The following is a 27,762-nucleotide window of genomic DNA, read 5'->3' as shown; positions in this document are numbered from 1 at the left end:
CTATGTTTTGCATGGCTGAGTTTAGTGACAGTAAAAATGTAAGCTACCAAAAAATAAAAAAGGAAGAATGGTTTTGAAAGCTTTTTTAAACACACTCTAAGAAGATTCTAGGTTTATTACAAAAGAAGCAACTATTTTCTGGTTAAAACTATGCATTTGATAGTTGAGCAAAACATATTTCCAAATAATTTTTAAAGCACCATTGTAAAAAGAAAAAAGCAAACAACAAAAAAAAGGAAAGTAGAAGTTACAAGACTGGCTCCAGTAAGTTCTGTTACTTATTTTAACAAAAACATTATTTCCTCCTATTTTCCCTCTCACTGAAAATTAGACATGAAAAGCAAAGCAAACCATAGAGATGTTCAATCTTTCAATGTGAATTGGCCTGGTACTGGTATAGCTAGCACATAAATTACACGAAGAAGGAATACACAGTATGTTTGTTCTACTGTTGAGAAAATACAGTTCAGTTAGTCTGGACTACCACATGAAGCCTTTCCCTTTCTTTGGGATATAATGTGAGAACAAGATGTGGCATCTGAGGGACTCTTGCCTTTGAAGAACATTACAAGTTTTGAATAAATAAGAACAAAGCTGTGAAAGTTACTGTGTACCCTTCTTCTCATTGTGGGGAACTGAATAGGCCTTTTCCTGTCTGGCTGTTAATTGGCTAATTTGTAGAAGTCTGCTCTGAGAGATGGGATGCATATTTGTGTGACTATATGGGGGAGGGGAGGGGCGGCAGGGGAGGGGACAGCAGGGGAGGGGACAGCAGGGGACGGGAGGGGAGAAAAAGTGATGACAAAGTGGTGGAAAATGGCAGATGGAAAGGGGTGATTAGGGAAGCCTCCAATACCCTCAAACAATGAGTGTGGTTAATACGGTATGTGTCTTCTTCTACCATGTTTGATAGAATCAGCATCAGTACTTGGGGGAAGAGCTTTCCTGTTCCTTTAATTGTGTGCTTCATCCCTCTGTAGGCATTCTTGTGGAGTTTCTAAGGAGTGGAAGGCTTTTTTTCCTTTTTTTAAGGTGGGGGGAGAGTTTTGTTTTGAATGCCAATAATGTTTTATTTTCTTCTTCGGGGATTTTTTAAAAATAAATATTTGAGATATGTGGGTGTTTTATTTGTTTTATTTCTAATATATTATATGCAATGTAAGCATGGTTGTATACATGCACAGAAAAACCCTTTCCATCTATAAAATATAATACAAGATATAGCTTGTACTAAAAACTTACATGATTATAACATTTCAGGAAAGCTGCTTAAACAGAAAAATTCAACATGATTTTCCCCTCTTTTTTTCACAGTAAAATTTCAGAAAAATGTACTAAAACATTTTGAATTCAGACAGACAAGTATTTACCCAACAGAAAGTGGTTTAATTAAATTATCTAGCTAGCTTTGCAGGCAACCATATGATGTCGATTGAAGAGGAAGCAACTAAACAAAATATTCCGAGCCTTACTTCCCTCTTTATTCATAGAATCATTACTGTAGCAGCTTCTTGTCTGTTGTAATTCACTGTAACTTCTTTGGTTCTTATGCAATAATGGCAATTTATATCATATAAGAAGAGCTGAGCTGAGATAGTTTCTGCTCATCAAATTTTACAGGGCTTGAATTAGGTTAAAATTCAATGCATCCTTACTTTCAGTGCTACTGAAATTTTGCATTGTTAGCTTTCAGAAAAGTTTTCAGAAGTGTGCAGTATACAAAATGTCCCCCCCCCCCCCCTGCCAAACTTGCACACACCTCTTTTAGATAGGACAAGGCAAAATTGTTTTCAGGATTATGGGAAATTCTTTGCTAGCATGTTCATCTTGTTAGTGAACAGTCAAATCTGAGGCAATGTCAAAAAAACCCTTGGGGAGTGTGGCTGAACTGTCCTTCCAATTAAGTTTCTCAGTTGTTGTCCAGGAAATTTCTGTATTTTTCTTTTTAAAACAAACTGGAACACCTAGACAAAGATTTTGGCACATAATGATCCATATTATTATTTACTATTCTTGAAAAGATCTGGAATTGAAGTTTTTATAGAACTAAATTAAAATATTTTAGTTGTCACTGTAACTTTCTGATCATGCAATTTCCAGTCTGCACAATAAATCAGGGTGTTTGCATAATGAAAACATGTGATTGGCAAAGGTTAGCCAACTGATAAAGTCATTTAATGACTGACTGATAGGTAGGTAGATAACTGGAGCTAATTCAACATATAATCACACTGTATCTGCTTAACCGGGTCATATATACTTTCAACACTTAACTTTTTTTTACAAAATTTGCTTTCAAACAGCATGTAGCATAAGTGATATGGAGAAACTCAGAATAGTCAAGATTTTTTTTTGTGAAGTCTGATTGCTTAGTATATTGCATTTTAAATTTGAAATTAAATGTACTTTAAAAGATGGCACGTTTAGAAAACTTTAAAACATTGTTCTAAACTTATTTTTTAAAACTTGTTAAAAAAAAACCCCAAACCCCCATTTTCTAAAGAAAAACAAGAGATTAGTATATGCAATATGAATAAGAAGTCCTAATTTGGGTCTACAGCTTCTGATTGCACCAAACCCCAGTTTGAAGTACATGCAACTCAGTTAAACACAAATACTGTTCAAAATGACCCTCAGCTTTCTAAAATAAAGGCTGTAATATGCTGACTATTCAAAGGCTGTAAGATACAGAGAACACGACCTTCAGAGGAAACACGTGAAGCCCTGCTGTTCTGGAGGAAGCTGCCTACACAGCAGTATCTGCAGGCTAAAATGTGATTCAATACTGTACATCCTCACTCTTCTGTTCTTAGACATGCAGCTTATTCCTTCTCTATAAAACCTTTAAGGCGTGCCATGAAATGCAAAGTTACACAACAAAAATCTCTTTACACAAGACAGCAAAATCTCCTCATTTTCTCTCTTCATTTGGGAAGAACAACAGTGCAGTTTGCTCTGCTCTACACACTCCGTAAGTGGAAGGACTAAGTCTCAGCTCTGCTGACAGATATTATGGAGGAGCTCTGTCCTTGCCTGTCCACAGCGGGAAAATGGGGCTTAGGGATAAACCCCAATCAGAAGAACAAATACTAACTCTATAAATTGTCAAGAGTTTGTTTCAAACAGTGAGTCTGCCCAAGAGATCCTAACTTGGGAAAGTACAGATCTAAAACCAGATAACACAGCCCAGTGTCTTTATTGATGTGAATCTTATCATGACGACCTTTTCTATTCAGTCACTCCCCCAAACTCATCAGGATCTGTTATGGAATTTCCTAGCGCCTTCTGCATTATGCAGCTTTTATAACACCACATAAGTGTCATCATTGCTTAAAATATGGAAGCCAGCAAAGGAAGTCATAGTGTTGGATGTTGGTTTCAGGCAGGCAATCTCAGCTGCTTTGACGTCATTATTTTCAGCTGCTCCTGAAAAAGTGAAGGTTTTTTCCAGAGGCTCCTGTTTGTCACTGTTCTTCCCATCTTCTTGCTGGCTTTCTGCCTCAGTGATGGACTCTGGCTCTTCATATTCTAGCTTGGTTTGCAACACCACCTGGTTATTTTTGTCTAACCATTCCTAGAAAAATTAAAATGTTAAGGTTGGCGGAGATGAGTTATCTATCAAAAGAAACCTGGTTGTACAGACACTAATTTTCCTTTCATGTTGGCATCTTTCCAGGATAAGCCACAATGGAGAAGATGAAAAGGAAGCAATGTAGAGAAGCAGGACATAAGATAGCAGGAAAGAAGACAGACAGAATGACAGGAAAGCAGACAGGATTCCAGAACTGCATACAAACTCCTACTTATTTTTGAGACCACATTAAATACATCTTTGTATTTAAGGAGGCACCTTAGAAAACCTTGGATGTGTAAAGTATCTGGTGTACCCTCTTTGATAGACTCATGCTTTCTTTGACCCAAACCCTGACTTAATCTAAATTAAGAGTAAGTTTAGATGAAGATTTAGGCTACAGAGCATATCTGTATTAATGCTGCAGTACTAATTTGAATTTGTATCTTTCTTCTTCACTTTGAGTTTAAAGCTGTCTTTTATAGAAAAAGTTTTCAGCTTGTCACTTAAAAATTATTACTGCTTTTTGGTATTTCATTTGGTTTGAAAATGTAAATATTTAACCTGTTTCCCCTTTAGAGAAAACTTACTAGCAATTAAGGTAAACACTAATACAGCTAATACAGAAAACTACACCACATATGTGATGTCAGGGACTCACAAGAAGCATTAAGAAAACAAAACCAAAAACTGCAATCTATTCATTTGAAAGCCATTCCATATCTAAAGGGTTAGTGAACCTGCACCTCCATGGCTAAGAGAGGATGTTTCCTACTGTGACTGACACCTCCAAAGTGTCTCAGCGCTTCACAAATATAAAGGACAAGATCAGGTTGAAGCAAGCTCCCTAACCTATCATGCGCAGGAAAGGATTCAAGCATCATGAGGTCATTTCAGTGGATATTGTGCCTCTGGACACCTTTAAATTCTTCTGCAGCAGTTTCTCTGTCTCTAGAGCAAGTGCCTTTTCACAGTACCAAAGCAATGCTGCACTGATTGTATGAGCTCTGGTATTTGCTCTGTGGACCCTCTTGGTGATGCTGGGGAAGGGCTTTGAGGCTTTTATCTTGGGTCAGAAGGTGCTTGTCTATCTGTGCAGAGCAAGAATCAGTAGCTACTTTCAAATTATTCACAACACTGTGGAGTTCACAGCCCTGCTAAGAAGGTGATGTTTACCTGTAAGTTTCCATTATGGTCATTGAAGAGATCAGCAAATAGGTATTTTGGATCTGGTATAGCAGGCAGGATTGACATCTGAACCCTGCAAAAAGAAAAAAAGAAAAAATGGGTGTTTTGTTATAGCACAGCTATTCATGCAAAAATCTACTTCAGCACAGTTCTGTACCCACAAATACATTTTACATGACAGTACTCTGTTCTTAGTTTCTTTTAAATGTGTTCTAAAGTCAAAAAGCAGTTATAACAGTCTGAGAAGGCCATCAGGCTAAGAGTATTTTTTTGATGAATTTTCAACCCAACCCTAGTCTAGCAAAATCCAGACTTTACACAAACTTCCAGCTAGTCAGCATGTGCTATTCTGCTTGATGCAGTAGTCAGAGCTTGCATTTTCTGGTCACCTTCCCCTAGACAGGGAAGATGGTGCAGCAACCAGCTGTATTGGCTGACTTAGCAAATACAAACATAAATGTGAAACATGGAAATGCAAGAAAAAAATCAATTTATGAACTAAATGCGTGATTAGAGTGAAAAATACTTTCATCTCTGAAAATATGTAACTTTTGGTGCTTTTTTCCCACCAAAAAAGCAAAAAATCTGGGGACTTTGCTGGTTTACTTGTTGTTTGGTAGTTGTTTGGGGGTTTTTAAATTGTAAATTCTAAACAACAACAGCATTATTCAACTGCCAATCTAAATATTGATATTGTCTTAATAAAGTTGAATAAGCTCAAGCTGACTTTTCCTACTGCAAATAGACATTGAGATTTATGGAGGTTACACAAAAGAATGTCTTTTCAGGGGGAGTAGCTATAATAATTGGCTTCTCAGGATTTAACTAGATTTCTAAAAAAGAGAAGAAATTAAGTGGAAGAGACAGAATTTCATCCTGAAACATTTTCTTTTACCAGAATTGTTTCAGTTGTGCAAATTGAAGTCCTTGGTGTTTGGAAGGCCAGGATGTATTATTGCTCAAATAGCAATTAAGCTACTGACTTCTACATCTTCACAATGATTTCATTTATTTGATAAGAATTTTGATCACTAAGAGGCTTCATCCTGAATGATAGCTCTATTTTCATGACATGGCTATTTAGTAGTAACCAATAAATCCAAATTTACCTCTTCCATTTACACAGAAGAATCAGGAGGATAAGCATCATTAAAAGGACTGCCAGCAAACAACTTAAAACAATTACTGTGTTTGACTGAGAAGTTGTATCATCATCACATGAATCTAAGAATAATCACAAAAAGAGTATGTCAAAACAATTGTTTTTGCTTTAACTGTAAATGCTCCTAATCATGCTAAAATGTTGAATTTTTTTTAAAAAAAGAAAAAAAACTAGAAAAGTTTTTAAGGACAAATAAGACAAGTTTAATTGTTCAATTGAGACTGAAAAGAAAATCTCTACTTCCTCAAACCTTGCAGCAAAATAAAATTGTGCTTTTATTTATCTAAATTAACCTAGTATAGGACAATGGAGGGGGCTTATGGGCAATGTAAGTACATTATAAATGAATGAAGTATTTTTACTCATCATCATCATTGCCTTGACAGTGATAAAGTAACTTTGTGCTAAGATCTGTATTACATATGCCTACTTACAATCACTAAAGCTGCAAATGCAAGTTTACAAGTAGCCCAAATGTCTTTTCTCCCAACAGAAACCAAATAAACAAGCCCAGCAAACAAAGAGCCAGCAAACCACAAGAGCTGATACCCAGAAAGTAACTAGTGGCCAGCTAACACTTAACACACAGGTATATAAAACTAATGAATTTGTGCATTTTTCTGCATTCTCAGTGGTTTTCCTGCAGTTTTTGTAATGCAACTTCAAAACTCTGCCTCCTGCTAGTGACCTTCTGGTCTCCTCAAAAATGCCAAAACCCTGGATGATTATTCATACAGGACCAACTGTCCAACCTGTTCCACCTCCCTGCTCTGTTTAGCTGCCAGGAAACCACAAGTAAAATTGAGACTCCCCACCCTAAGTGACATCTTCAGAGTATATGAAATTCCTCAAAGCTTCATGGCTTTATCTGATTATAGATTTGGAGTTAATAACTCATTAAAGTCCTGAAGAAAACTGCTTGCCCCAGTGAAGGGGCTGTGCCAATGTCAATTCTGATCTAGGGACACACAGAATGTCTTAACCACTGAGTCTCCTCTGTGCTGTCCTTCCTTGCAGGTACCTGCTGATAGCCTCTTGTCAAATGGTTCAGGTAAGGCTGGTAAGTTGTCTGCCCTCAGAGGTGTGGAGGAAGACATTGCCCTTATTTAAGGGCATTTGCCAGCCACACCTGAGGACCTGCTTGCAGGCTCCCAATTTGCATAGTGGAAGAGTTTTCTCTGTAGATCAGCACTGTGGCTGTGAGGGCACAGGCTACCTATGCTCCAGGATTTCATCCCAGCTTTGTGTACATAGATTGTCTTCAAGTGAGCTAATACCCCATTGCATTTTAGAGAACTTAGATCTTGTTACACTGGACAACGGAGGGCTTCATAATTCTGACAAAGCCTAGTGGGTAGCACTTTGTGCTGAGGTAAAATAAATGTGTTGGTATTGTGTACAGTCTTTTTTTTTTTTTACTGCAGCAAATGTGGGTTTTGGTTTTGATAAGCAGTTGAAATACTGTTTACATTGACAATCTAATTAAAGTCAGTCACACTCAGTTAAATGCAACTGTCTGGTAGGAAAGCGGTGCTGATAATGGCTTTGTTTCCCTTCAAGCTCTTTTTTTTGTTTCCATTCTCCTTGTTTCAATCATTCCAGCACCCTTGAGCATCAGACTTCTGTGACCTGTGGTCCTGTAGTTCAATGGGATGTACTTGCAAAACAAACTGCCTTCAAGAATTGGACATCAGGGACTTTCTTAGAGTTCATATTTGATATCCAAATATCATATGTGGGCATCCCCTTTCAACACCCATACCCACAGAGCCCTCTCATGACTGTCACTGGAGGATCCTCAACGCTATAGTAACACAGATAATGAGAACACTCTTAACTTTGCTGATTATGACATAAATTGATAGCTTTAGGGGCCATCAGCAACAAACTGGACAGGGTTAAACATGCACAATTAAACATTCACATGAACTTCCTTTGATAAGACAAGATGGAGCACAATAGTGCAACATTCATTTGCTGCATGTCTCCAGCTTCTTTTGCAGTCACTCCTTCTTCTTTTGCACTTAGACAATATTTATATATATATATATATATGAGAATTAGCTGTTACCTAATAGCATGCCATTCATCCAAAATGTTTCTGCTTCCCAGTCACTGGTGTAGTTAACTACGTTGCAGTATGGTACGAGCCTCCCCAGTCTGACCCGGAAAGAATAGCACTTCTTTGGATCAAAGCCTTGCTCAGCAACACTGCAGCACTTAGAAGTTCTGGACTGAGAAAGAAGGTGTATCGTTAATTCTGGTTTTCAAGATAGTGCTTCAAAATGCTGCACTTAGTCATGATCACAACTAGGGCAAGGGATAGGTCAATGCCAAATCTCAGAACTGAATGTTAACTTCTCTGAGTTTTGAAGAATTCTGTTTCTTGATTGACTTTTGACTATTCGTATCCATTCCTCATTGTATGGTATATTGAAGGTCATAGCCATCATTGCATAGTGCACTATGTTACAATTGCATATTTGCAATATACAAAGACACTCCAATCCACAAAATATTTACATATTATATTTGAGAATGGAAAAGTTTAAGTTAGTTAAATAACATTTGGAAATACTTTACAGCTAATTTTAGAAGAAATAAAAATCCTGTGTAATTTCTTATTTTTTCATACTATCTCATTAGTTTTTCTTCTTTTTCTCTCTTCTTTTCCCTAATCTGCTTTCTTCTTCTTTCTTTCCAAACTCGTCTATCCTGAATGTATGACTTTTCCCTTAGATTTCCCTCAGGTCTTTGCATGGCAACTGTCTATAACTTGTAAAGCAAATTATTTCTGGCATGGAGAAATCCAGGGTCCTAAAAATCTGGATGTTTTCTGCTACCAGTTATATTTGAAAATATAGGATGGGACAAAATTTGGAAACAACAGTATTTTATATTCTGGATATACTACTTCCAACTCCTTCTAGTGCTGATTAAAAATGTGACGTAGAGCTCACTTGCCACTCTTTGTCAAACTTGCTCTTGTATTGAAGCTCGTGTCTCAAGCACCTTGCAGCTCTCTCTGGTTTGTTACAGCTTACAGTAACAGTGTCCTCTTTCCAGAAGAAGGTCACATTTTCTGGTCGATTTGGCTTTACTAAGAAGAAGAGAAAAAATTTTGCTATAGCTTCTTAAAAAGCACTTTACAGTTGAAATTTTTTTTGTTCCTTCCTTGACTCAATATTACACTGAGCAGTAAGTGAAGAAGGTGGACTTTCTTCTTGGAGGTTTTGCTTTTGCAGCTGACCTCCCTATTAAACATCAAAATGGAGCTTGACACCATGACACTGGTCACCATTTGAGGTGCCACATTCAAAGGCAGTAACTGTCTCATGTCGGCAACCTATTGTAACTACTTAAGGAAGGGCTTCAGTCTCCTCATACTCCCTGAGATCCAGACAAAGAAAAAAGCTTCCTCATTGGAAATCTAGTGACAAATTCAGTACCACAAAACCTCCAAGACAGACTTGTGCAGCTGCTGGAGGCTATGCAGGCTATGGTGGGGCATCTACAAAAGCACTGGGTTCATGCCTACACACAACTGTATCTGCCTCTCACCATTTTCAGAGGGTCTGAAGACAACTCCATGGTTTGACCCATGCAGCTGGTAAGTCTTCAGCAGTGAGAAATAAAGGGGTGAAAAGAGTGTTACTTGCTTTGTCAATCCTTTAGTTGTCTTTTTGTATTGTGAAAATTCTGCCTTCCTGATTTAAAGACTTCAGTCTGATCCTTGATGTTTGTCCTTTGTTACCTAACCCTTCTGAAATTAATTTTATTATTATTGGATGTTTAATAGTGAAAATTTGAGGCTCAGGCTGCAGTTTTCCATAATTTAACAGATTGGTAAAATTGTGAGATATAAAAGTATTCTCAAAGTTTGATACCTTGGCAGGTTTGTGTTTAATCACTTTTGCTAAAACATTATTAATAAATTTGGAATATATCTTTTTTTTTCAGATAATTCTCCATTCTATATCTTCTGTGTGATTTCTATTAGAAAAAAAAATCCCTCCACATTGAACGATGTAGCTATGTGAAATTCCAGAACTTTTTCATAAACTAATCTCACACTAATGAGAAATATGTATTTGGGGACAGGAAGGATTTAATAAAAATAGGAACATCATCTCTATGCTAGTAGTAGGATGTCCCTTTTACTTTGCTGGACTGTACCAGAGCCACTCAGCTAATTTCTATTGGCATCCAGTGATGGGTTTGCGACAGCATCTTTGACAAGATGCAGTTTTCTGCCTCGCATGGCATGAAAGATGGCAAAAGAATGAAGGTGGACAGTATGAGAAAGATCACACAGCCAACACTAAGACAAAAAAATATCATTTGTTTTCTTGATGAGCAGGCCTGCACAGGACAAAGCACACCCATATATATATTTTTAGCATTTTCATTCAGATTTTGAAACTGTATTTTGGGACAAATATGACTGTCCTGTGTTATCTCATTTAGCTGCAGCTGCACACAAGCCTATGTAACTACTGGTGACAGCAAGGAACAAAAATCAACATGAAATAACTATATTTTTGTTTTGACATGCACACTAATAACATTTTATAGGCCATATAACTGATTTCTTCTCAAACTTAGAGAACTGGAGAATCAGTGAGGATACTAAAACTGCCAAAATAGTCATGATTTTTCATACTTACTGTAAAAATCAGATTTTAATTTTTTAGAAAACAGCTCTTCACTTCCTTTGCTGTTCCTGATAGAGATGGCAAGGGTGGGTCCTTCTGTCTTAAAAAGACATCCAGAATTATAATCTTGATCCAATAAATAGGTGGTACATGACTTCCAAACTTTGTGCTTGCCTTCATCAAATCTGTAAATGAAATAATATTGGTAAACGGAAAACTTAACAATTAACACAAGTTAATTAACTTTTCTTACTGCTCTTTCTTTTTATTTTCAGATGCTCTACCAAGGAAAGCATGAGCATGGTATTTCTTGAAGTGACAAATTTCACAGTGGTGTGAGGGAATTCATCACCCAAACTTCACTGAATTTCCAGCCCTGGGTTTCGATGCAGTCTGAAATAATCAAGTTTTGCTCATGCTGTTGTTTTCTAATAAGAGAATGACTTGCTCAAACAGATGCTCTCATGATCCTGTTTCCAGGACTGTAGCGTGAAAAGCTCTTTCACATAAACAACCCAGAAACAAAGATAAGCACTATGACTGTCTTTAACCAAAATATTACACTTCTGTTAATCATTAATGATGTCAGTTAATAAGGAAAATATATACACATATGTGGAAAAAACACTTTCAATATTGTTATTAACATTAGCACTTATAACAATGATGGAAGAGGGACAAATCTTTCTTATAATTTCTGTTGTGACTGATTACTCACCAGGTTTATTGATTTGTACACTTCTGTAGGTTGTGAATATAAACAGGTTTCATGCTGGATATTAACAAATGTTAAAAACATCTCTAGTTCACAGAAGACTGGAATGTACTTGGATATTTCATTCTCCCAAAGTAAATCCTTTAACAATAGAGGACTAGGCACTGACAATACTCACGTGTAAAAAAATGACACATTCTCATTGGGAAAAAGCTCTCTTGCTGCCCATGTGATCTGCATCTTCTCGTTATTGAAGTTGATTATTGTGGTGTTGATGGCATGTTTCCAACCTGCTCAGAACATTTACAGAGAATATGATTTCAGGAGTGAGTATGAAAAACGTCCTTTGACGTTAGTAGGCAATCAGTATTTCAAAGATACGTATGCAATAGGTTCAGATGATCATAAAATAAGAAGACATAAGAACATCCAAAATACAAGGGAAGAGATTAACATAACCTAGAGAGGTTTATATTAGCATTTCAAAATAGTGAAATGAAGGCATGCACAGTGACACGAGAGAGAGAGTCTTGGCCACATCGTCCTGGGACCAAAAGGTGAAAACTGGGCATGTTCCTAAGGCCTATACCTTGAGCACAACTTTCCTCGTAATAAGTGCTGAGGAAAACTATTTGGGAGCTAATGCTACAGGGAATGTCTGTGTAAACTGTCAAATGTTTATGGTAAGAAACAAGGAGCTAACACCAGAAGTACCAACCAGTCGAGACCCACAGGAACACAAAGCAGATCAGCACAAGTGGGTGCATATTTGATATATGTTGCTCTGGCCCATTCCACCTGAAATACAAGCACAATCATTTAATGTCCTCTGACTGTAGGCAGATATTATTTCCTCTCTGCTCATCTCCTTGCTAGTGGTCTTGTAGGGACACAGGATTCCACAATCAGACACTGAAGATAAACCTGACATTGAAGAAATGGAGAAATTAAGAACGCAAAAGGATTAGAAATCCATTCTATATCAAGAATTATTTATTTTGCATTATATAAGATGTGAAATTGTGCTTACTTGAGTGAATAAAGAAAATGTATCCCCAAGAGACCACTAGAAGGTAAAATTTGCAAACTGCTGTCTCCAGCTGTGAAGTGTCTACCACTAAAAATCTTTGCTGGAATATTCCTGTCTAGAAGGAGAATAGAGGATTTTAGCTTTGATTGCCGTGTACATTTTATGCTCCTTTGGATTTTGGATGAGTTTAAAATTTTAAAATATTTCTTATGAGCTTTTCATTACATCCAGTCATCTTGATTATTTCACGGGTATCAGGAATAACTATTCTCACAGTTGCTATCTTTTGCTCTGTAATTAGCACAAAGAATGTGAGAGAGACATGGGTTCAAGTAAGCATTTTGCCTATTTTCATGCCTATATCTCTGTGTCTAAGTTCCTTATGACTACTCTAATTACAGTTAGTCAGAACATTTTAATAGAGATGTATTTGTGTTGTAACACATAGTTTTGTCAAAACCATTCAAGACAGTTATGACAAAAATCCAGGACATACGAGGTAGATGTACCTTCAGGTTTCTGCTTTGTGGCTCATGGAGCTGTGGAAAAAAGATTCTGCTCTTATTCAAGAAAAGGACTTGAAACTAACTCCTCCATCTCTTACCTAATGCCTGCAAGCTTGTTCTGTATTGCTTTCTCAAACAGAAAAATCTTGTTTACATGCTGAGGCAAAACCAGAAGTTGAAAACCTTAAAAGGTGTAACAAAATGGAGTTTATCCAGCCAGTTCTACCTCTGTTGCAACAAATTATCTACGTAGCTCATTTTTCCTAAGACTTTAAGCTCTTCGTAATTCCCTTCTGCAGGTCTAAGAGATGATCTTGTCTTTTACTAAAGCCACTAAGAAATATGATGGCAAAGTGCCTAACAATGCATTTGGTCTGTGATTGCACTAACACATTTTAATTTTTATGGGCTACTTTAGCATGGTTCTGCTGTGCAGTACATAGTGTAACTGAAATCCTTTACTTCTTGGACTTAGATTTTCTAGAAAAGTAGTTAAATGTATATTTAATGTGTATTAAGTGTATAATTACATGTTCTCCATCCTTAAATAAAATTGACATCATAAAAAAAAAAAAATGTTAGTGAATGGAGAATATTGTAATGTCCTGAGATAATTTTTATGACTATAGAATGAATCCTTTCAATTCTCAAAATATATACTTTTTACTTTTGTATAATTAGTCTGATTGCCTGTATCTTCACTTTGAGAAAGATCTGTTAATAATCATCTTTCAATTATAAAAATAAGAACAGGAATAGGACTTGCTTTCTTAATTAGATATTTTCAAGGGTAATTAATTTCAAAATTAATTTCTGATGCTGTTTCTATGTGTACAATAGTTGGGCACAATGACAGAAAACAAAATGCTGTTTGTAGGGCATGTTTTTGAACCTTCCACTAGACCAGGCTGCTCAGAGCTCCATCCAACCTGGCCTTGAACAATTCCAGGGATGGGGCACCCACAGCTTCTCTGTGCAACTTGCTTCAGTGGCTCACAACCCTCACAGTAAAGAATGTTTTCCTAATATCTAATCTGAATCTAGTCTCTTTCATTTTAAAGCCATTGCCCTTTGTCCTGTCTCTACATGCCCCTTTCAGAAAGTCTCTTCCCATCCCAATCGATCTGAGGTGTTCAGTCAATTTGGTCACAAGGGCTGTACAGGTACAGAAAAAAGGAAGGAAGAGGGAAAAAGGCGTTTATAACCTAAATACAGAACACCGTAACAGAAGCAAGGAGAGGAAAAGCTTGGTTTAAATATCTCAAAGAGGAAAAAACTGCAATGCTATGATTTTTATCCCTCCAAGTTCAGAGTGCTAAAACAATATTGGAATGCTTATTCTTTCTGAATTAATTTTATCTTACTGGGCAGCATAAATAACTTTTTAAAATTTTTTGAGAGTTATATTTATGGGGAAATTGTTAGAATTAAGAGGCATAGCACAGGTTCATTAATTGTGAGAGAGAGCACATAGAAATTGCTTATCTAAAATTTTTTTGCTCATCTGACAATAACTATGGTGACAGTAATTAAACTGAATTTGCTTAAATATGTGATGTATGCTTGGAAATCTCCTTGAACCTGTAACTATATATCCTACAATCTGCCAGCAGAGAAATAAAGATTTTGGTAAAGTTGCAAGCCACCCTTCCATCTCTGTGCAGGCAAATTCTTGAAATCCTTTTTCAGGGTGCCACATTTTCCCTCAATACCAATGTGAAAAGGACACCAGCATTAAAGATCTGAAACCCATAACATTCTTTCAATAGGAAGTTTGATCTCTTCAAACTCTCAATGAGTTAGTTGAGATATGACTGGCTTTAGAGATGGATAATAGTAAGGAAACAAGAGGAATCACATGGAATTTCCACAGAATACAAAGTGGACATTAAGTGAAAACTAAGGGTCTGTTCTGACTAGCCTGTTGGAAGGTAACAAAAGACACCAATTAATTCTGAACCTTAAACAACACTCATTATTCTCTATTTTTTCAAATGTATTATAACTCTCTTATTATTAGAGGCTGAAATTCAGAGGTGAAGACTAAATCTTGGGTTTGGTGATGAACATTTTTTGTATAGCAAAGAATATCAGATGGGCTCCAACCCTGCAGTGATTTATTCACGGGCCTAACTGCACACACTCTGAGTAGTTGACTTCAGCAGGATTGGTCAGATTGTATCAACTTCACAACATAAATAAATCTTTCTAAGATCAGAACCTTTTTCTGCAAAACATCCCTACATATTGTGAATTGAAATGCTGGGATTTTAACATAAAAATGCAAACTCCAACAGCTGAAGTTATTTATGTACTAAAATGGAAGACAATACATTATTAAATTCTTTAACAATAAATAAAAAGTTAATTGACATGGAATAAAAATTGTAATAAAACCATCTGGTGATATGTACATAATCTTTCTTGTGCTCTAATTTTAAAGAATTTTATAATAAATCAGTCTCTACATAATTAAGTAGGTATGTAGGACAGAATCTTGCCAATCTTTTATCATTAAAGACTTTGTTTTCAGAGCTCTAGTCAGAGAAATTTTCTTTTGTGTTTCCTAATTTCATGAGTTTTGAAGCCTTTTTGAATGTAGTGTGAGTTGTGTTTTTTGTAAATGTAGAGTATTTGCATGTATCTTTTCAAATTATAACATGTATATGTTGCATAATTTAAATTTCAGCATGAAGAGATGCGTAACCTAAGTGAGTTTCTTTAAAGCTTAGATTAAATTGACATAAAATCCTCTGAGAATATGTATTTTATCTGAAATGTATTTTTTCTTTTTGATGATGTTTTCCTTGCCATTAACTGAAAAGGTGTTTGGTTTTAAGCAACTGTACAGCTATACTTCTGCAGGCAGAATCATTTGTATCTTCTGTTAGAGGAAAGAGAAAAAGAATAGAGGAGACCATTTGTCTCCCTATTTATGATGGAATTTTTTTTTAATTCAGACCTGACATCATGGATCCTTCTCAGCTGATATGTCAGCTCTCCCACAGTAGTTGCAATTTTTTAAAGCCTCCTTCTAATTATGATCTGGGAGGCATACAATACACCAGAGCAACACATTTATAATTGTTCTTTCTATTATAATAATGGACAGATGAGAAGGTCAAAAATATTATGAATAATGTCATGGATTAGCTAGCCTAGTCTTGGAAGTGATGTTCTCGCAAAGGAGTGCTTACAGCTTTCCCCATGACCTGACAGAACCTACCAGCTGGCCAGTTTGAATATGGACAATTCTTTAAGCCACTTAAAGTTGTGACCGCCTCTGTGATCCACACTTAAGAATGGACAAACTCTCCCCCAAGCTCTCTCTCGTTTCCGGTGCTGGGACAGGTGGCTGTGGGGCCTGAGCGGGGGCCAGTGGGCCTGGCCCAGGCCCTGCTTGGGCCAGGCCGGGCCGGGCCACGGCCATCCTGGAGCCAATGGGCCCTGTTCCACCCATGGAACCCCCCACAGCCCTGCTCTGTGCTCTGTGAGCAGCCCGGCTCCCCTCCCCCCCTCCCCCCACTGTGATAAGCCACATTCCAGCTGCAAAGCCGAGGTGAGATTAACCCTTTTAGTGCTGTGAAGAGCTGAAAACCTGAGGGAAGAGAAAGAGGAGATGCTTAAAGCTGAAATTCTGTTGTGAAGCTATGATATATCAGAGTATCCCATTGTAATTTCATGAAGATATGGGAGGTGGAATGTTCAACTCGTAAGCAAAAGCACCTGCGCTGAGATAGGCAGATGCTGACGCAGCTGTAATTTCATGAGAAGTTTGGACAGGGAGAGATGGAAGCGATGAGGACTTTTGCTCCAAATGAGAAAGGAGAAACCTCAGTTCCTAGAGATACTCCCAGAGATAGTCCTAAAGATGAAGATGATGAAGACCCTTTGCTCCCAGGGAAGGAGAAGGGCGTCTGTTCTTAGAGATGAAATGCTCCCAGAGATGGGTGAAGAGAACTTTTGTTTCTGAACGGCTCAACCTTAAAATTGTACCCCAAAAAACTTCAAGAGTGGATCCTCGAAAGAAGTTGCGGGAAAAGCTGCAAGTCGGGGGAAGGGACTCACATGCGAGCAGAGAGACTCCTCTTCCTAAATGGACTGAACAAAGTCATTTGGAAGTGGGCGGCTGTCTTGTTGTGATACTGTTTTCATAGCATGAGCAAGAAGAGACTTCTGTTTCTAAATGGACTGAACAAGGTTATTATGGAAGTGGTAAACAGACTGAACATTTTAAGGGTTTTCTTTTTACATTGTCAGTGGGAGAAGGGTGGAAGGTGGGGGGAGGAGGAGAGTTCCAAAGGTGTGGTATAATTTTTTTTCCTTCTTTTAGGTCTGTTAATAAACTTCTTTATATTCTTTCAAGTTTGGTGCCTGCTTTGCGTTTCTCCTAATTCTTATCTCACAGAAGATAAACAGTAATGAGTATTTTGGGCCAAACCACTACACTAAATTGGTGTTTCTGCCCAGTTCAAACCGAACCCGCTACAATAGGCAGTCCCTGGGCTAAAAATGGTGGCACAACTTTCTGTCTGAGGATGATCTGCTAGTCTAGCTGGGTATGCAGCATGCTGCAGTGCTGCAGGACACATATCAGTGCCCTGGAACAAGACCTTCAGAGAGAATTTTCCAAGTCTATACCTTCCATTAAACCAGACAGGGACTGGTAAGGTTCCACACAAGACTTTAACTTCACAGGCCCTGCTGGGAACCTAATTCTTCTCAGGACAGAGAAGCATGGAAAATGCCACTATGGTGTGTGGAGAAAATACTTCTATGGGGGAAAAAAAAATGAAATTTCCTTGAGCAAAAAATTATGCAGATACAACCATGATCAAGAATATGAGCAAGTATATTCCACCTCCTTTCTATTTTTCAAAGTTTATTACTGAGAAAAAATACTGCTGAAAGGGAACATATAAAAAGTCTAAATGTCATGGAAGAAATTAAAAAAAAGAAAGGGAGAGGCAAAATATGAATCTTCAAAGATAACAGAATGGAACATGCATGTAGTGGAACAGTTGCAACCTCATTGATGCATAACAAAGAAGATAAACCACTTTTGATTTCCTTACACTGACGAAATCTGATAACTAACCACATGTTGAGCTTCCACATATTGCAGTACACTGTACAGAAACTGCTGGAGAACAAGACCCAGATCTGAACCTATAGTCTTTCGTGACCCTTAATACTGTTGGTTGATGAAGGACAGTTTCATTGTTTTAATAGGAACAAATGTGGGTGAAATTGCCATTTGTGCACAAGACTGCTGAATTGTATAGGGCAGAGGATGAACAGAAAACATCTTTTCAAGAAGAGGAAAAAGACAGCAAGTGAAAGTTTTTTATAGACATTTTGAGACAAGATATAATTTGCATAGCATAATTCTTAGAATCCACCAGTGCTTTGGGTTTTTTTTCAGATCACTGACCATTGCTAAGCATCACAACACTGCATAAAATATGCATCACAACACTAATTTTCAAATTTTATTCCACAAAGGCATGCCATCAGCACAGCATGGCTATAGGTGATTGCATATGAGGGCAGGGAAATCACCTTCCCTCACAGGACAGCCAGTGACTCACAGGGACAATAAACCCTGGATAATCAGGTGATGCAGCATTGTCAAAAATGGTATTTACCATATGTATGGCAGAACAGAGAGCTGATTTATAGGTCGATAGGATGAGATCATAACTTTAAAGAATTTCTTTTTCCTTATAAAATTAATGACAGGGAACTTGTGGGAAATTAAGTAGAGTGAGGATTAGATTTTTGGTGAAGGTGCTGGGCTTTATGTTTGATTTCTGGAATAATGCATTTATCTTTGACGAGATATAAGTAATGGCATTGCAGACAAACACCTAAAATAGAGATGTTCTTAGGCAGCCAAAAAACTGCTCTTTAATAATTTTGCTCCACAGTAGTATTTTTACCTTGATGCTTTCTCAGGAGCAACATATTGCTGATCTTTTCCCATAGTGTTCATTCTTTCAGAGTTTTAAGTGCAGAAATCTTACCTTTAATGTGTTTTACCCTTCTCTGTTCAGTGAAGGCTAGACTTTTTTGGGCTGCAATCTACTGTTACAAAACTTTCATAGAAATCTGTTATCTTTTTTCTTTAAGAGACCACTTTAATTTCTGCTAGATATTAATTTTTGTTTGGTTAATTCTTTTCAACAAGAAAAGCACTGAATATTGTAACACATGAAGTAAAATATACACAGAAATATTGCTAGCTGATAAATCAATTTCTTAATTAAATATCTGGGGATTTGAACTTACCAGAAGACTGAGAAGCCACAAGGTTGCCCAGTATGAAGATCATTAAATATGCCTGAAAGATGGGTCTCATGGTTGGAATGACACAACAGACTGTGAAGAGATGAGCAATCATAATATCTGGACTCACTGATCACTTTATATCAGATGCTGGAGGGAACTGGAGGAAATGACTAAAGGAAATAAAAAATGGCATATCTATAGCTACAAACAAATCAGAAGTTCAGGACCTTCTCCATACGATGTAAAAAACCCAAACCCTCAGAATATGAGTATCTCTTTTGCTAGCTTTATCTTCTCACAGCTGTATCAATCAGAGGAGACCATAGCCCTGATGAAAACCAGGACAAGGTAGCTGTGCAGAGGTGTGACCACACAGAATCACAGAATCAATCACAGAGTCACAGAACAGGCAAGGTTGGAAGGAACCACAGTGAGTCATCTGCTCCAACCTCCCTGCTCAAGCAGGATCATCCCAGAGCACATCATACAGAGTTGTGTCCAGATGGTTCTTGAATATCTCCAGTGAGGGAGACTCCACACCCTCTCTGGACCATCTGTTCCAGTGTGTAGTCACACACACAGTAAAGTTCTTCCTCATATTCAGGTGGAATTTTCTGTGCATCAGTTTCTGCCCCTTGCCTCTTGTCCTATTGCTTGGCACCACCAAGAAGAGCCTGGCTCTTCTGGGCACCACCCCTTCGGATTCTGACAGACATTGATGAGGCCCCCTCTCAGCCATCTCTTCTCAAGGCTGAACAGGCCCAGCTCCCTCAGCCTGTCCTCATAAGAGAGATGCTCCAGTCCTCTTTGTCACCCTCTGCTGGACCCTCTCCAGCAGCTTCACGTCTCTTGTGCTCACCAGCCCAGAACTGGACACTCCAGATGTGACCTCACCAGGGCAGAGTAGAGGGGCAGGATCGCCTCCCTCGACCTGCTGCTGCTCTTCCTAATGCATCCCAGGACAGCACTGGCCATCTTGGCCCCAATGCTGGCTCATGGACAGCTTGTGGTCCAAGGACCCCCTCGTCCTTCTCCGTAGAGCTGCTCCCAGGTAGGTCAGCCCCCAGCCTGTGCTGGTGCCCAGGGTTATTCCTGCCCAGGTGCAGGACCCTGCATTTGCCTTTGTTGAATTTAAGACTGTTCTACCCCACCCATCTGTCCAACCTGTCGAGGTCCTTCTGAAGGGCTGCACAGCCCTCTGGGGTATCAGCCACTCCTCCTGGCTTTGTGTTGTCAGTGGGCTTGCTGAGAAGGCATATTCCCCTTCATCCAAGCCATTGATAAATAAGTTAAACAATATTTGGGCTAGTATTGAACCTTGGGGGACACCACCAGTGACAGGCCTCCAACTAGACGCTGTGCCATTGATTATGACCCTCTGGGATCTGCCATTCAGACAGTTCTCAATTTGGTCATTTTTCCTAGCTGGTCTTGAGCTTTTTCTGTGCTTGCATCAGAAAATGCACAGTAACCTCCTTCTCACACATCTTCTTGGGCAGGTGATCAAGTCACTCATGGTGCATGTGAAGTGCCCTGGGCGCACACACCACACTGCCTGCCAGAGACCCCTAGACTATATTTTGCTTCAAATTTCTCAAGAGTAACAGCTTGTCTGCCATGCATGGTACTAGGTATGGGTGGCTGGGAATACACCCAGAAGTGCTGCCATGATTTTTGTTTAGGCTTGTTTTCATTCCTCTTAGATCCCTCCCTAAAATGTTCACTGTCCTTTTTAACCCAACAACACTGTTTGTCCAATGAGACCTCTTTCAGCTTGGTCACATCATCAAAATCTGCATGTCCCAGGAAGACCCATTCAAATCTCAGTAATTCTTGGAAACCTCAGCACGACTGTCTGACATACATACAGCATTCTGTTAACTGTCTGGTCCCTGCTTTGATCAGGTTCCTTCAGGGAGTCATTAATTCCTGGAACTAAAGTAACAAGCAACACAAAAGTGAAATACTAAACTAGGTCTTAGGTGATAGTTAATGGAAAGCTAATATTACTCATGGTTTCCAGAGTCAGCATTGCAAAAGTCAGCATCGTAAACAAACAAAGGCAAAGGTCAAAAATCATCTGGTTCCCCAGGACGTGGCAACACCCACATGTCCCCATCTGGGTTAAAAACACATTTTTCTTCCAAAAAATGAGTCATGTCTTTCCTTAGAGAACATGTGAGTGTGACGGAGCCAATTTTGTCCCTTTCTGCTTTTCACACAGGTAAAACACAGTGGACTGCAGACCTCCTAAGGCAGTTCATTGTTTGGAGGGAAGGGATAGAGGAAGACAACAGACAAAGGAAAGATATCTAAAATACCGTCTGGATTATAATTATTTTGATTTTGAGACACTACATCTAAAACAAGGTCTAATTCTCAAGTGACAACACATTTTCACTCACCATTTCCTTCTACTGGGTATGTTGGTACCACAAGTAATTATCCCTCTCACCAGTCTTGTCTTCTTTTTCATATACTGAGGTCAAACAAAAATTAGTCAAACAAAATTTCTCTTTTTACTACTTTGGAACCCAAACCTAGGGCTGAGGTGCTGGGGAATAAAAATGACAACATCTAGGTCAAACAAGCTGCTCATATTAAGCCGATGCACTGTTGAGCTATTTTTGCTACTGCTGAGAGAAATATCATATTTGGTACTAGAGGGATGTAGGGCTTTAGCACCTCCCATCTCCCCCCCCGTGCAGGCAGCCACTGGCCCAACCACCTGCCTCAGGTTCTGCTTACTGGAAGCCAGCTCTGATTACCTGATTTGATTTTTTTCATGATCCTAGTCCATGAACTGATGAAAAGCTGAGAGTGATACCATGGGATCTGTTCTCTCTGAGGATTTTTTCTGGCTGCCTGCAGGAGTGTGGTTGGTTAACTTGTCCGTGTCCTCTGGGTCATTGCTCCCAAGAGTACAAGGACAGAGCATTGTCACAATGTGGCTCCTTTTCAGGGCTCACGCACAGTGCAGTTTTGGATTGCTTGGCCTGAGGAAACAGTATCCATCCGGCAACTTCATGGAGGAATAGGGAAAGCAAATGGTGAGGGTGAGCTGAAAAGTAGCAGCCAGGGCTTCTGATGCTGACTGTCAGAAGAGAAAAGTCTTAGGAAGACACACAGAGGATGAGAACAATGCAAGTAATGCAAGTGAATTAAAAGAAGCCATTTTGACTTCATTTTTCATTTTGGATCAAACCACACAAACAGATCTTGGCCCTCTGCCAGCTCCTTCACCCACAGCAGCAGCTCTTGGGCAGCTGCACTTGTCAGCTGCAACCTCCAGCACCCTTGCTAACTTTCATCAGTTTCCTTCCTCTCTTTTTATTCCCCTTTCTATTATTTCATTGGTGGTGTTAATTGGGTCTTGGATCACCACATAGTTCAGCAAAGGAAATTGTACTAGTTTCTTTTTTTCTTCACTTAGAATGAAAACAATCAGTAGCCTGTGATTAATTTTCATTTACTGTTATTTACTTATTCATGGCCTTGCTAACAGACTCCACATGCCTGAAAAATAGCAAGATTATTTCTTTTTGCAGAAATGACCCCTTTTAATTTTTAGCATTAACAGGATGTGATTTCAGTGTGCTTTGAGTGAGTGGGATAAAGGGAACAGTGACACATTTATATAAAACAGTGAGTCCCATCACTCCATGACAAATCAGTTTAGTCAACTTGAGACAGTGCAGCCCACTGTTGTGACAGGAGAACCTGATTCCCTGTTTTAATATGCTGCAAAGTGCACATGTAAAGACCTCTACCGTACACTTTGGACCCAACTTCTACCCATGGGAAAAGCTTATGGGAGCAATCTTCAAGTGTTCCTGGTATTTTTAAAATTCACATTCTTGTACAATCACTTCAAAAAGTGTCACTTGGTGGTCTTTCCTTGTATCGTCATGGCTTGGCCTTTCTGAGCCTTTTTATGAATGACAGGAAAGAAGTGAAGGGAAAAAACCAAGCAAAGATGGCAGGCAGACTGCATGGATGAGCAAGGAGATCTTATGTAAAATCAGACATGAAATGGATTCCACACACAAGAGGTGGAATCTGGTTGATCTTGCAGGGACAGGGTTAGACAAGTCAAGGCCAGCATGGAATTGAATCTGTTAAGGGACATGAAAGGCAACAAGAAAGGATCCACAAGTACACAAACAGTAGAAGGAAGACTAAGGAAGACAGACTTGCTGCTGTGTGAGTCTCATGCTGTGCAGGGCCTTTGTCTATACAATGGAAGTTCTCTTTGTTACTGTCTGGTACTGACATTAACTGATCCCATATAAATTTCATATCCTTACCTAAAACAATAAGCATGTTTGGTCATTACAAAAAAAAAGTAAATTATCAATATAAATGTCCCATCAACAACTAAAAAAAAATTTAGTCTTTAAAAAATAGACTACATTAAAATAGAACAGAATAGAATAGAATATTTCAGTTGGAAGGGACCCACCTAGTTGGAATGACCATCTAGTTCAACTGCCTGACCACTTCAGGGCCAATCAGAAGTTAAAGCCTGTGATGAAGGGCATTGTACAAATGCCTCTTTAACACTGACAGACTTGGGGCGCTGACCATCTCTCTGTAAGAAGAGTCTGTTCAAGTGCTCCCTCTCAGTAAGGAAATATTTCTGAATGTCAACTCTGAACTTAAAAAAAAAAAAAAAAAGAAATCTCTTGGCTGAAGTTAAACTTCTTTTTTAAAAAGTCAGAAACGAGCAAGGATCTATACAAAACTAAAAATGAATAGTTCAAGTTATATAGCACTGAAATATTATACTTAAAAAAATTAATGGGTAGTTTACAACAATTTGTTTATTGGATGGGATTACCTGTTTCATTTAGAAAAAATCTTTTTATTATTCCAGTTAATAATGCATGTTTCATTTTTTACTACATTGCTTTGTTAAATTTTATTCTTGCTGTGTGTATCCTTAAAAACATTTGTAATAAGTAATCCATTTTTGTTCTTCAAGTTTGTTTTCTGGAGAAGAGAATAATGAAATTATAAATTCAGGGATGCAGCCACAATTTTGGGAGTATTTTGCATCAAATGGAAACCTGACAGTCATTTATACTTCTATTCTCTTTCTCTTTGCTCATCTACTTATGTCAATGTCACATGTTGGGTCCTTCAACTACAAATCAAAATGACCAAAGTAAATTTTACCATATGGTCTAGAAAGCAATCTGTAGAAGACAGAGTAGCTGTATACAAGTGAATTTATGAAGACTTTTTGATTGCATAATCCTTAATATTATGTAAGATTAGGATTCTCATGATTTAATACACCTTTATATACATGAATAATAAATAAGACTATGTAATTACATAATTGCAGTATTACACTCCTGTAATGCTAGGAAAGATTAGCGGCTAAATATAATTTCTGTGAGTTTCAGTTACTGTCCTTTGAAGACGTCTGCTGCTTCCATCTCCCATTATGGAGTATTTTGACCTATTTTTGAGATTTCCAATCCTCTGGCACATTCCTTTTCAAAACACCCAACACATCTTCCCTTGGTCTTTCCTGGTAAAAAGTGGGGCTCCTGTCATCCCAGAAAAATTGTGTTGCAGGTGAGGGGCTTTATTCATGTTCCCTGAAGTGGTAAAGAAGCTGAGAGGGATGCAATGGGAACTGATAGTGAACATATATATAGGAAAAAGGTCTGATTTATTAAAGAATATATAAGCCATAATAGGCAGGAAACTGGAGGATTACATGGGAGAAACAAAAACCTAAATATTCATTTTGGAATACGTTTCTGGAAGAAAACATATTTTACTAAAACAAGTACATCTTTCTATCTAGGTACCTTTCCCACACTTAAATAAAAAAGTAAAACAGGAGACAGCAAGAAACTTCGAACTAGTCACTGGTGTTTCCACTGCTAAAAAGAAAGAACAAGTAATGGAGCCAATATAAAACCAGTAATCTTTCCTTCTCCCACCATAAAGCTATTTTCAGCTCCTGGAGTCCATAGTGGCATTCTGTTCTCATTTAACAAGCTCGTGTGAAACTTGACTTCAGTGAAAGCTAAGATGTTAAAAAGGGTACAGGAGGAAAAGAATAAGATTTGGTCTTGATGCTTCTGTGTTTATAGAGAATAGAGACTGCCCCAAGGGTGACATGGGAGGGATAAGACTGCAAGGAAAGCAGGTGACTGCCAAAAGGGTTTTGCCTGCAACATATGTACCATCTCTCGGGCACAAAGAAGATGGGGCACCAGGCAGGCACTGATTTCATGCTGATGGTCTCTTAAGGTATTAAAGGCTCTTGCACATACTACTGAGTCCCACATGGTCAGGAAACTCCATGAAATGCACCCTGGGATTTCCAGCTGGCTTCCCTCCCCCTCCTCCCCCAACTGCTGCAGACAGTGATGGGGAGGAGATAAGGATTCAGTTTAAGAGGTCTTCCGGAGAAGCATCTGCACATGCAGTTATACAGGAGATACTGAAAGCAAGATAAGAATATTAAGAATGAGTTTTTCCATACTACTTTTAACTTCTTATGAATGCAGTTACTTTCATATGTTATGACTAAATGCAGTTGTTGGATTTTTCTGCTGTTGAGTGCCAAATTTGACATTGTGAGTCAAATTAAACTATTGAAGTAGATCTATTTTGTTGTTTACAACTGTTTGAGATTTTCATTGGAAAAGGACAAGTAACAGGCTGTTCCTGCAGCATCTTTTATGACTGCAGTCATGAAAGCTACAGCACCAGCAGCAAACCAATGCTCATATCCTTCCAGCATGAAGTTAATTTCAAGAAATTGGGATCCAGTTTCAACATGCACTGACATAGCCTTGAAAAGCCAAACATCACCAGATTTTACCCATTGCTGATATGTTGGTATTTCAGAAGCTTGCCAGGTGGAGGGTGTGTTGAAACAAGCTAAATGCTTTCCACACTTAGTCTGTGCTCAACAGCAAAAGCTTGTGGCATCTGTAAGAAAACTTTTTTTTTTTGAGAAAAGAACATAACAGTGTGAAATAATGCTAGACTGAGTAGTCAATAATCTCAGAATGTACTGAGATGACTGCAGATTCTTATCTATGAAAAGCATTTTAATCCTTGTCTCAGGTATTTGTTTTGCAACACAGGTACCACACTCATTTCATTCCTCAGACAGTTTATTGCATTGACTTCTATATTTTTTTAGATAAGAAAAAGCTACCCAAAAATTACAGCATACTAAAAATTCCATTCTTTTGAAATTACTGAGCGAGGAATTTTGGAAACATAGAATTTTATTTTTTGAAATGTAACCGATCTCTGTTGGTATTTTCTTATTGAGAATTTTTATTTGCTTACTCATATTGTTACAATTCTTATTCCACATGGACTTTGAATAAGAATCATCACTTTTCACCTTTAACATGCCTAAATTCAATCACAGAAAGACCTGCAAAGCTGGTACTTGGAATTGAGCACTGTGAACCTGTCATACACTGAACAGTTCATTCTAATTTTCATAACAGAGTAAATCTCTCATGAACTTTCTTCTCCTGAAAACTCCCACATTCCACCACTGTTGTTGGCACTGACCTAAAAATATTCCAGACTGCAATCACTGTTTAAATACATTTTAGTTTGTGTGAGTTTAATTCTTGCACAAAATCTGATAAAATCAAAGCTATTTTGAATAGTGTTCCCTTGACCTTGAAATCAGGTATTGAATTAATTGAATTAAGATTAAAATCAGTAATATTTTATGCCAGTCACAGGGTAGTGCAGGAATCAGAATATAAGAGCAGGGAACCGTAAAGGAGAAATATGCAGGGAACAGAATCTCCTTATGGTGATGCTGCTCTCAGGAGAAAAACACACCTCAGTCACAGTGGTGGATTTGTACCCCTACCTGAATCAAGGAAATACAAACAGATCCTTTTGTGCAAATAGCACAGTGCACTGCACAAGAAACATTTGCTACAGATGGCAAAAATCCTTAATTTTCCAGGGTGTTGAAGACTAATGGGTTTTGCTAGGGTATAAGGCCTGGGAAGGGCTTTTGAATCAAACTTTGGAGAACCCTGAGAAGAGCTACAGATTAGGTGTTGAAGTTTATCTAGAAAGAGTTTGCTCTGAAGATTGTTATCTGCACTGAGCAGCAAGCAGGGAGCAGAGACCCCTGATCTCGCAGACCAAGGACTCACCTACAACATGTCATCTGAAAAGAGAAACAAGGCCTTTAAGTTTTGTTCTTGCTCTAGGAAGATCGTATTGTTTATTTTCTTCTCTTCTTCACCCAGTTCTTTTAGCATCAACTATTTTGAACATGCCCTCCAGAACAGACATATTTCCACTTTAACTTAATCTGTGTTTTATGAAGGATGGTTTCGATCTGACTAACAGCAAGCACTTTTCACAAAAGCCTGCTGTGATTCTTAAAACAAGCAGTCGAGGCACCCTAGCAATGCCCAGCTCTCTGAAGCATTGCTTGAGGCTGTCCAGGAAGAAGCAGAGCTTCTTCTGCAGCAGCAGGTGGTGTGAGAGCTGTCACTGATGGGGGATCAAGGGAAATCCTGTCTTCCAATGACGAGCAATAGCTGGGAAAGCCTCCAGCATCTGGCAAGCTAAATGCAAGCAGGTTTGGACTCTGATGGGTCTCAGTAGGGTTTTAATAAAT

General features: G+C 38.3%; 1 protein-coding gene across 6 annotated transcripts; it reads right to left on the bottom strand.

The window, feature by feature from the left end:
• Positions 1 to 2,448: 2,448 nt before the first annotated feature.
• CRLF2 (cytokine receptor like factor 2) lies at positions 2,449 to 21,967 on the bottom strand. 6 transcript variants are annotated; one of them, XM_048324305.1, is made up of 11 exons: positions 21,887 to 21,967; positions 21,524 to 21,597; positions 19,119 to 19,208; positions 12,010 to 12,089; positions 11,470 to 11,581; positions 10,589 to 10,761; positions 8,882 to 9,021; positions 7,993 to 8,155; positions 5,869 to 5,983; positions 4,748 to 4,832; positions 2,449 to 3,574 (listed from the first exon to the last, which is right to left on the bottom strand). In XM_048324305.1, exons 2-11 carry the CDS (start codon positions 21,592 to 21,594, stop codon positions 3,302 to 3,304), a joined length of 1,302 nt encoding a protein of 433 aa, XP_048180262.1. In that variant the 5' UTR covers positions 21,595 to 21,597; positions 21,887 to 21,967; the 3' UTR covers positions 2,449 to 3,301. The 6 variants fall into 6 exon arrangements, with proteins under 6 accessions (XP_048180262.1, XP_048180270.1, XP_048180277.1 ...); XM_048324313.1 differs by lacking the exons at positions 12,010 to 12,089; positions 21,524 to 21,597 and having other exon boundaries at positions 19,119 to 19,288; XM_048324320.1 differs by lacking the exons at positions 12,010 to 12,089; positions 21,524 to 21,597 and having other exon boundaries at positions 21,887 to 21,961.
• Between the last annotated feature and the right edge of the window lie 5,795 nt (positions 21,968 to 27,762).

Source organism: Corvus hawaiiensis, chromosome 2 (assembly GCF_020740725.1).
Source record: "Corvus hawaiiensis isolate bCorHaw1 chromosome 2, bCorHaw1.pri.cur, whole genome shotgun sequence".
In the NCBI taxonomy this organism is placed as follows: Eukaryota; Metazoa; Chordata; class Aves; order Passeriformes; family Corvidae; genus Corvus; species Corvus hawaiiensis.
This window is presented reverse-complemented; position numbering and strand designations above follow the sequence as displayed.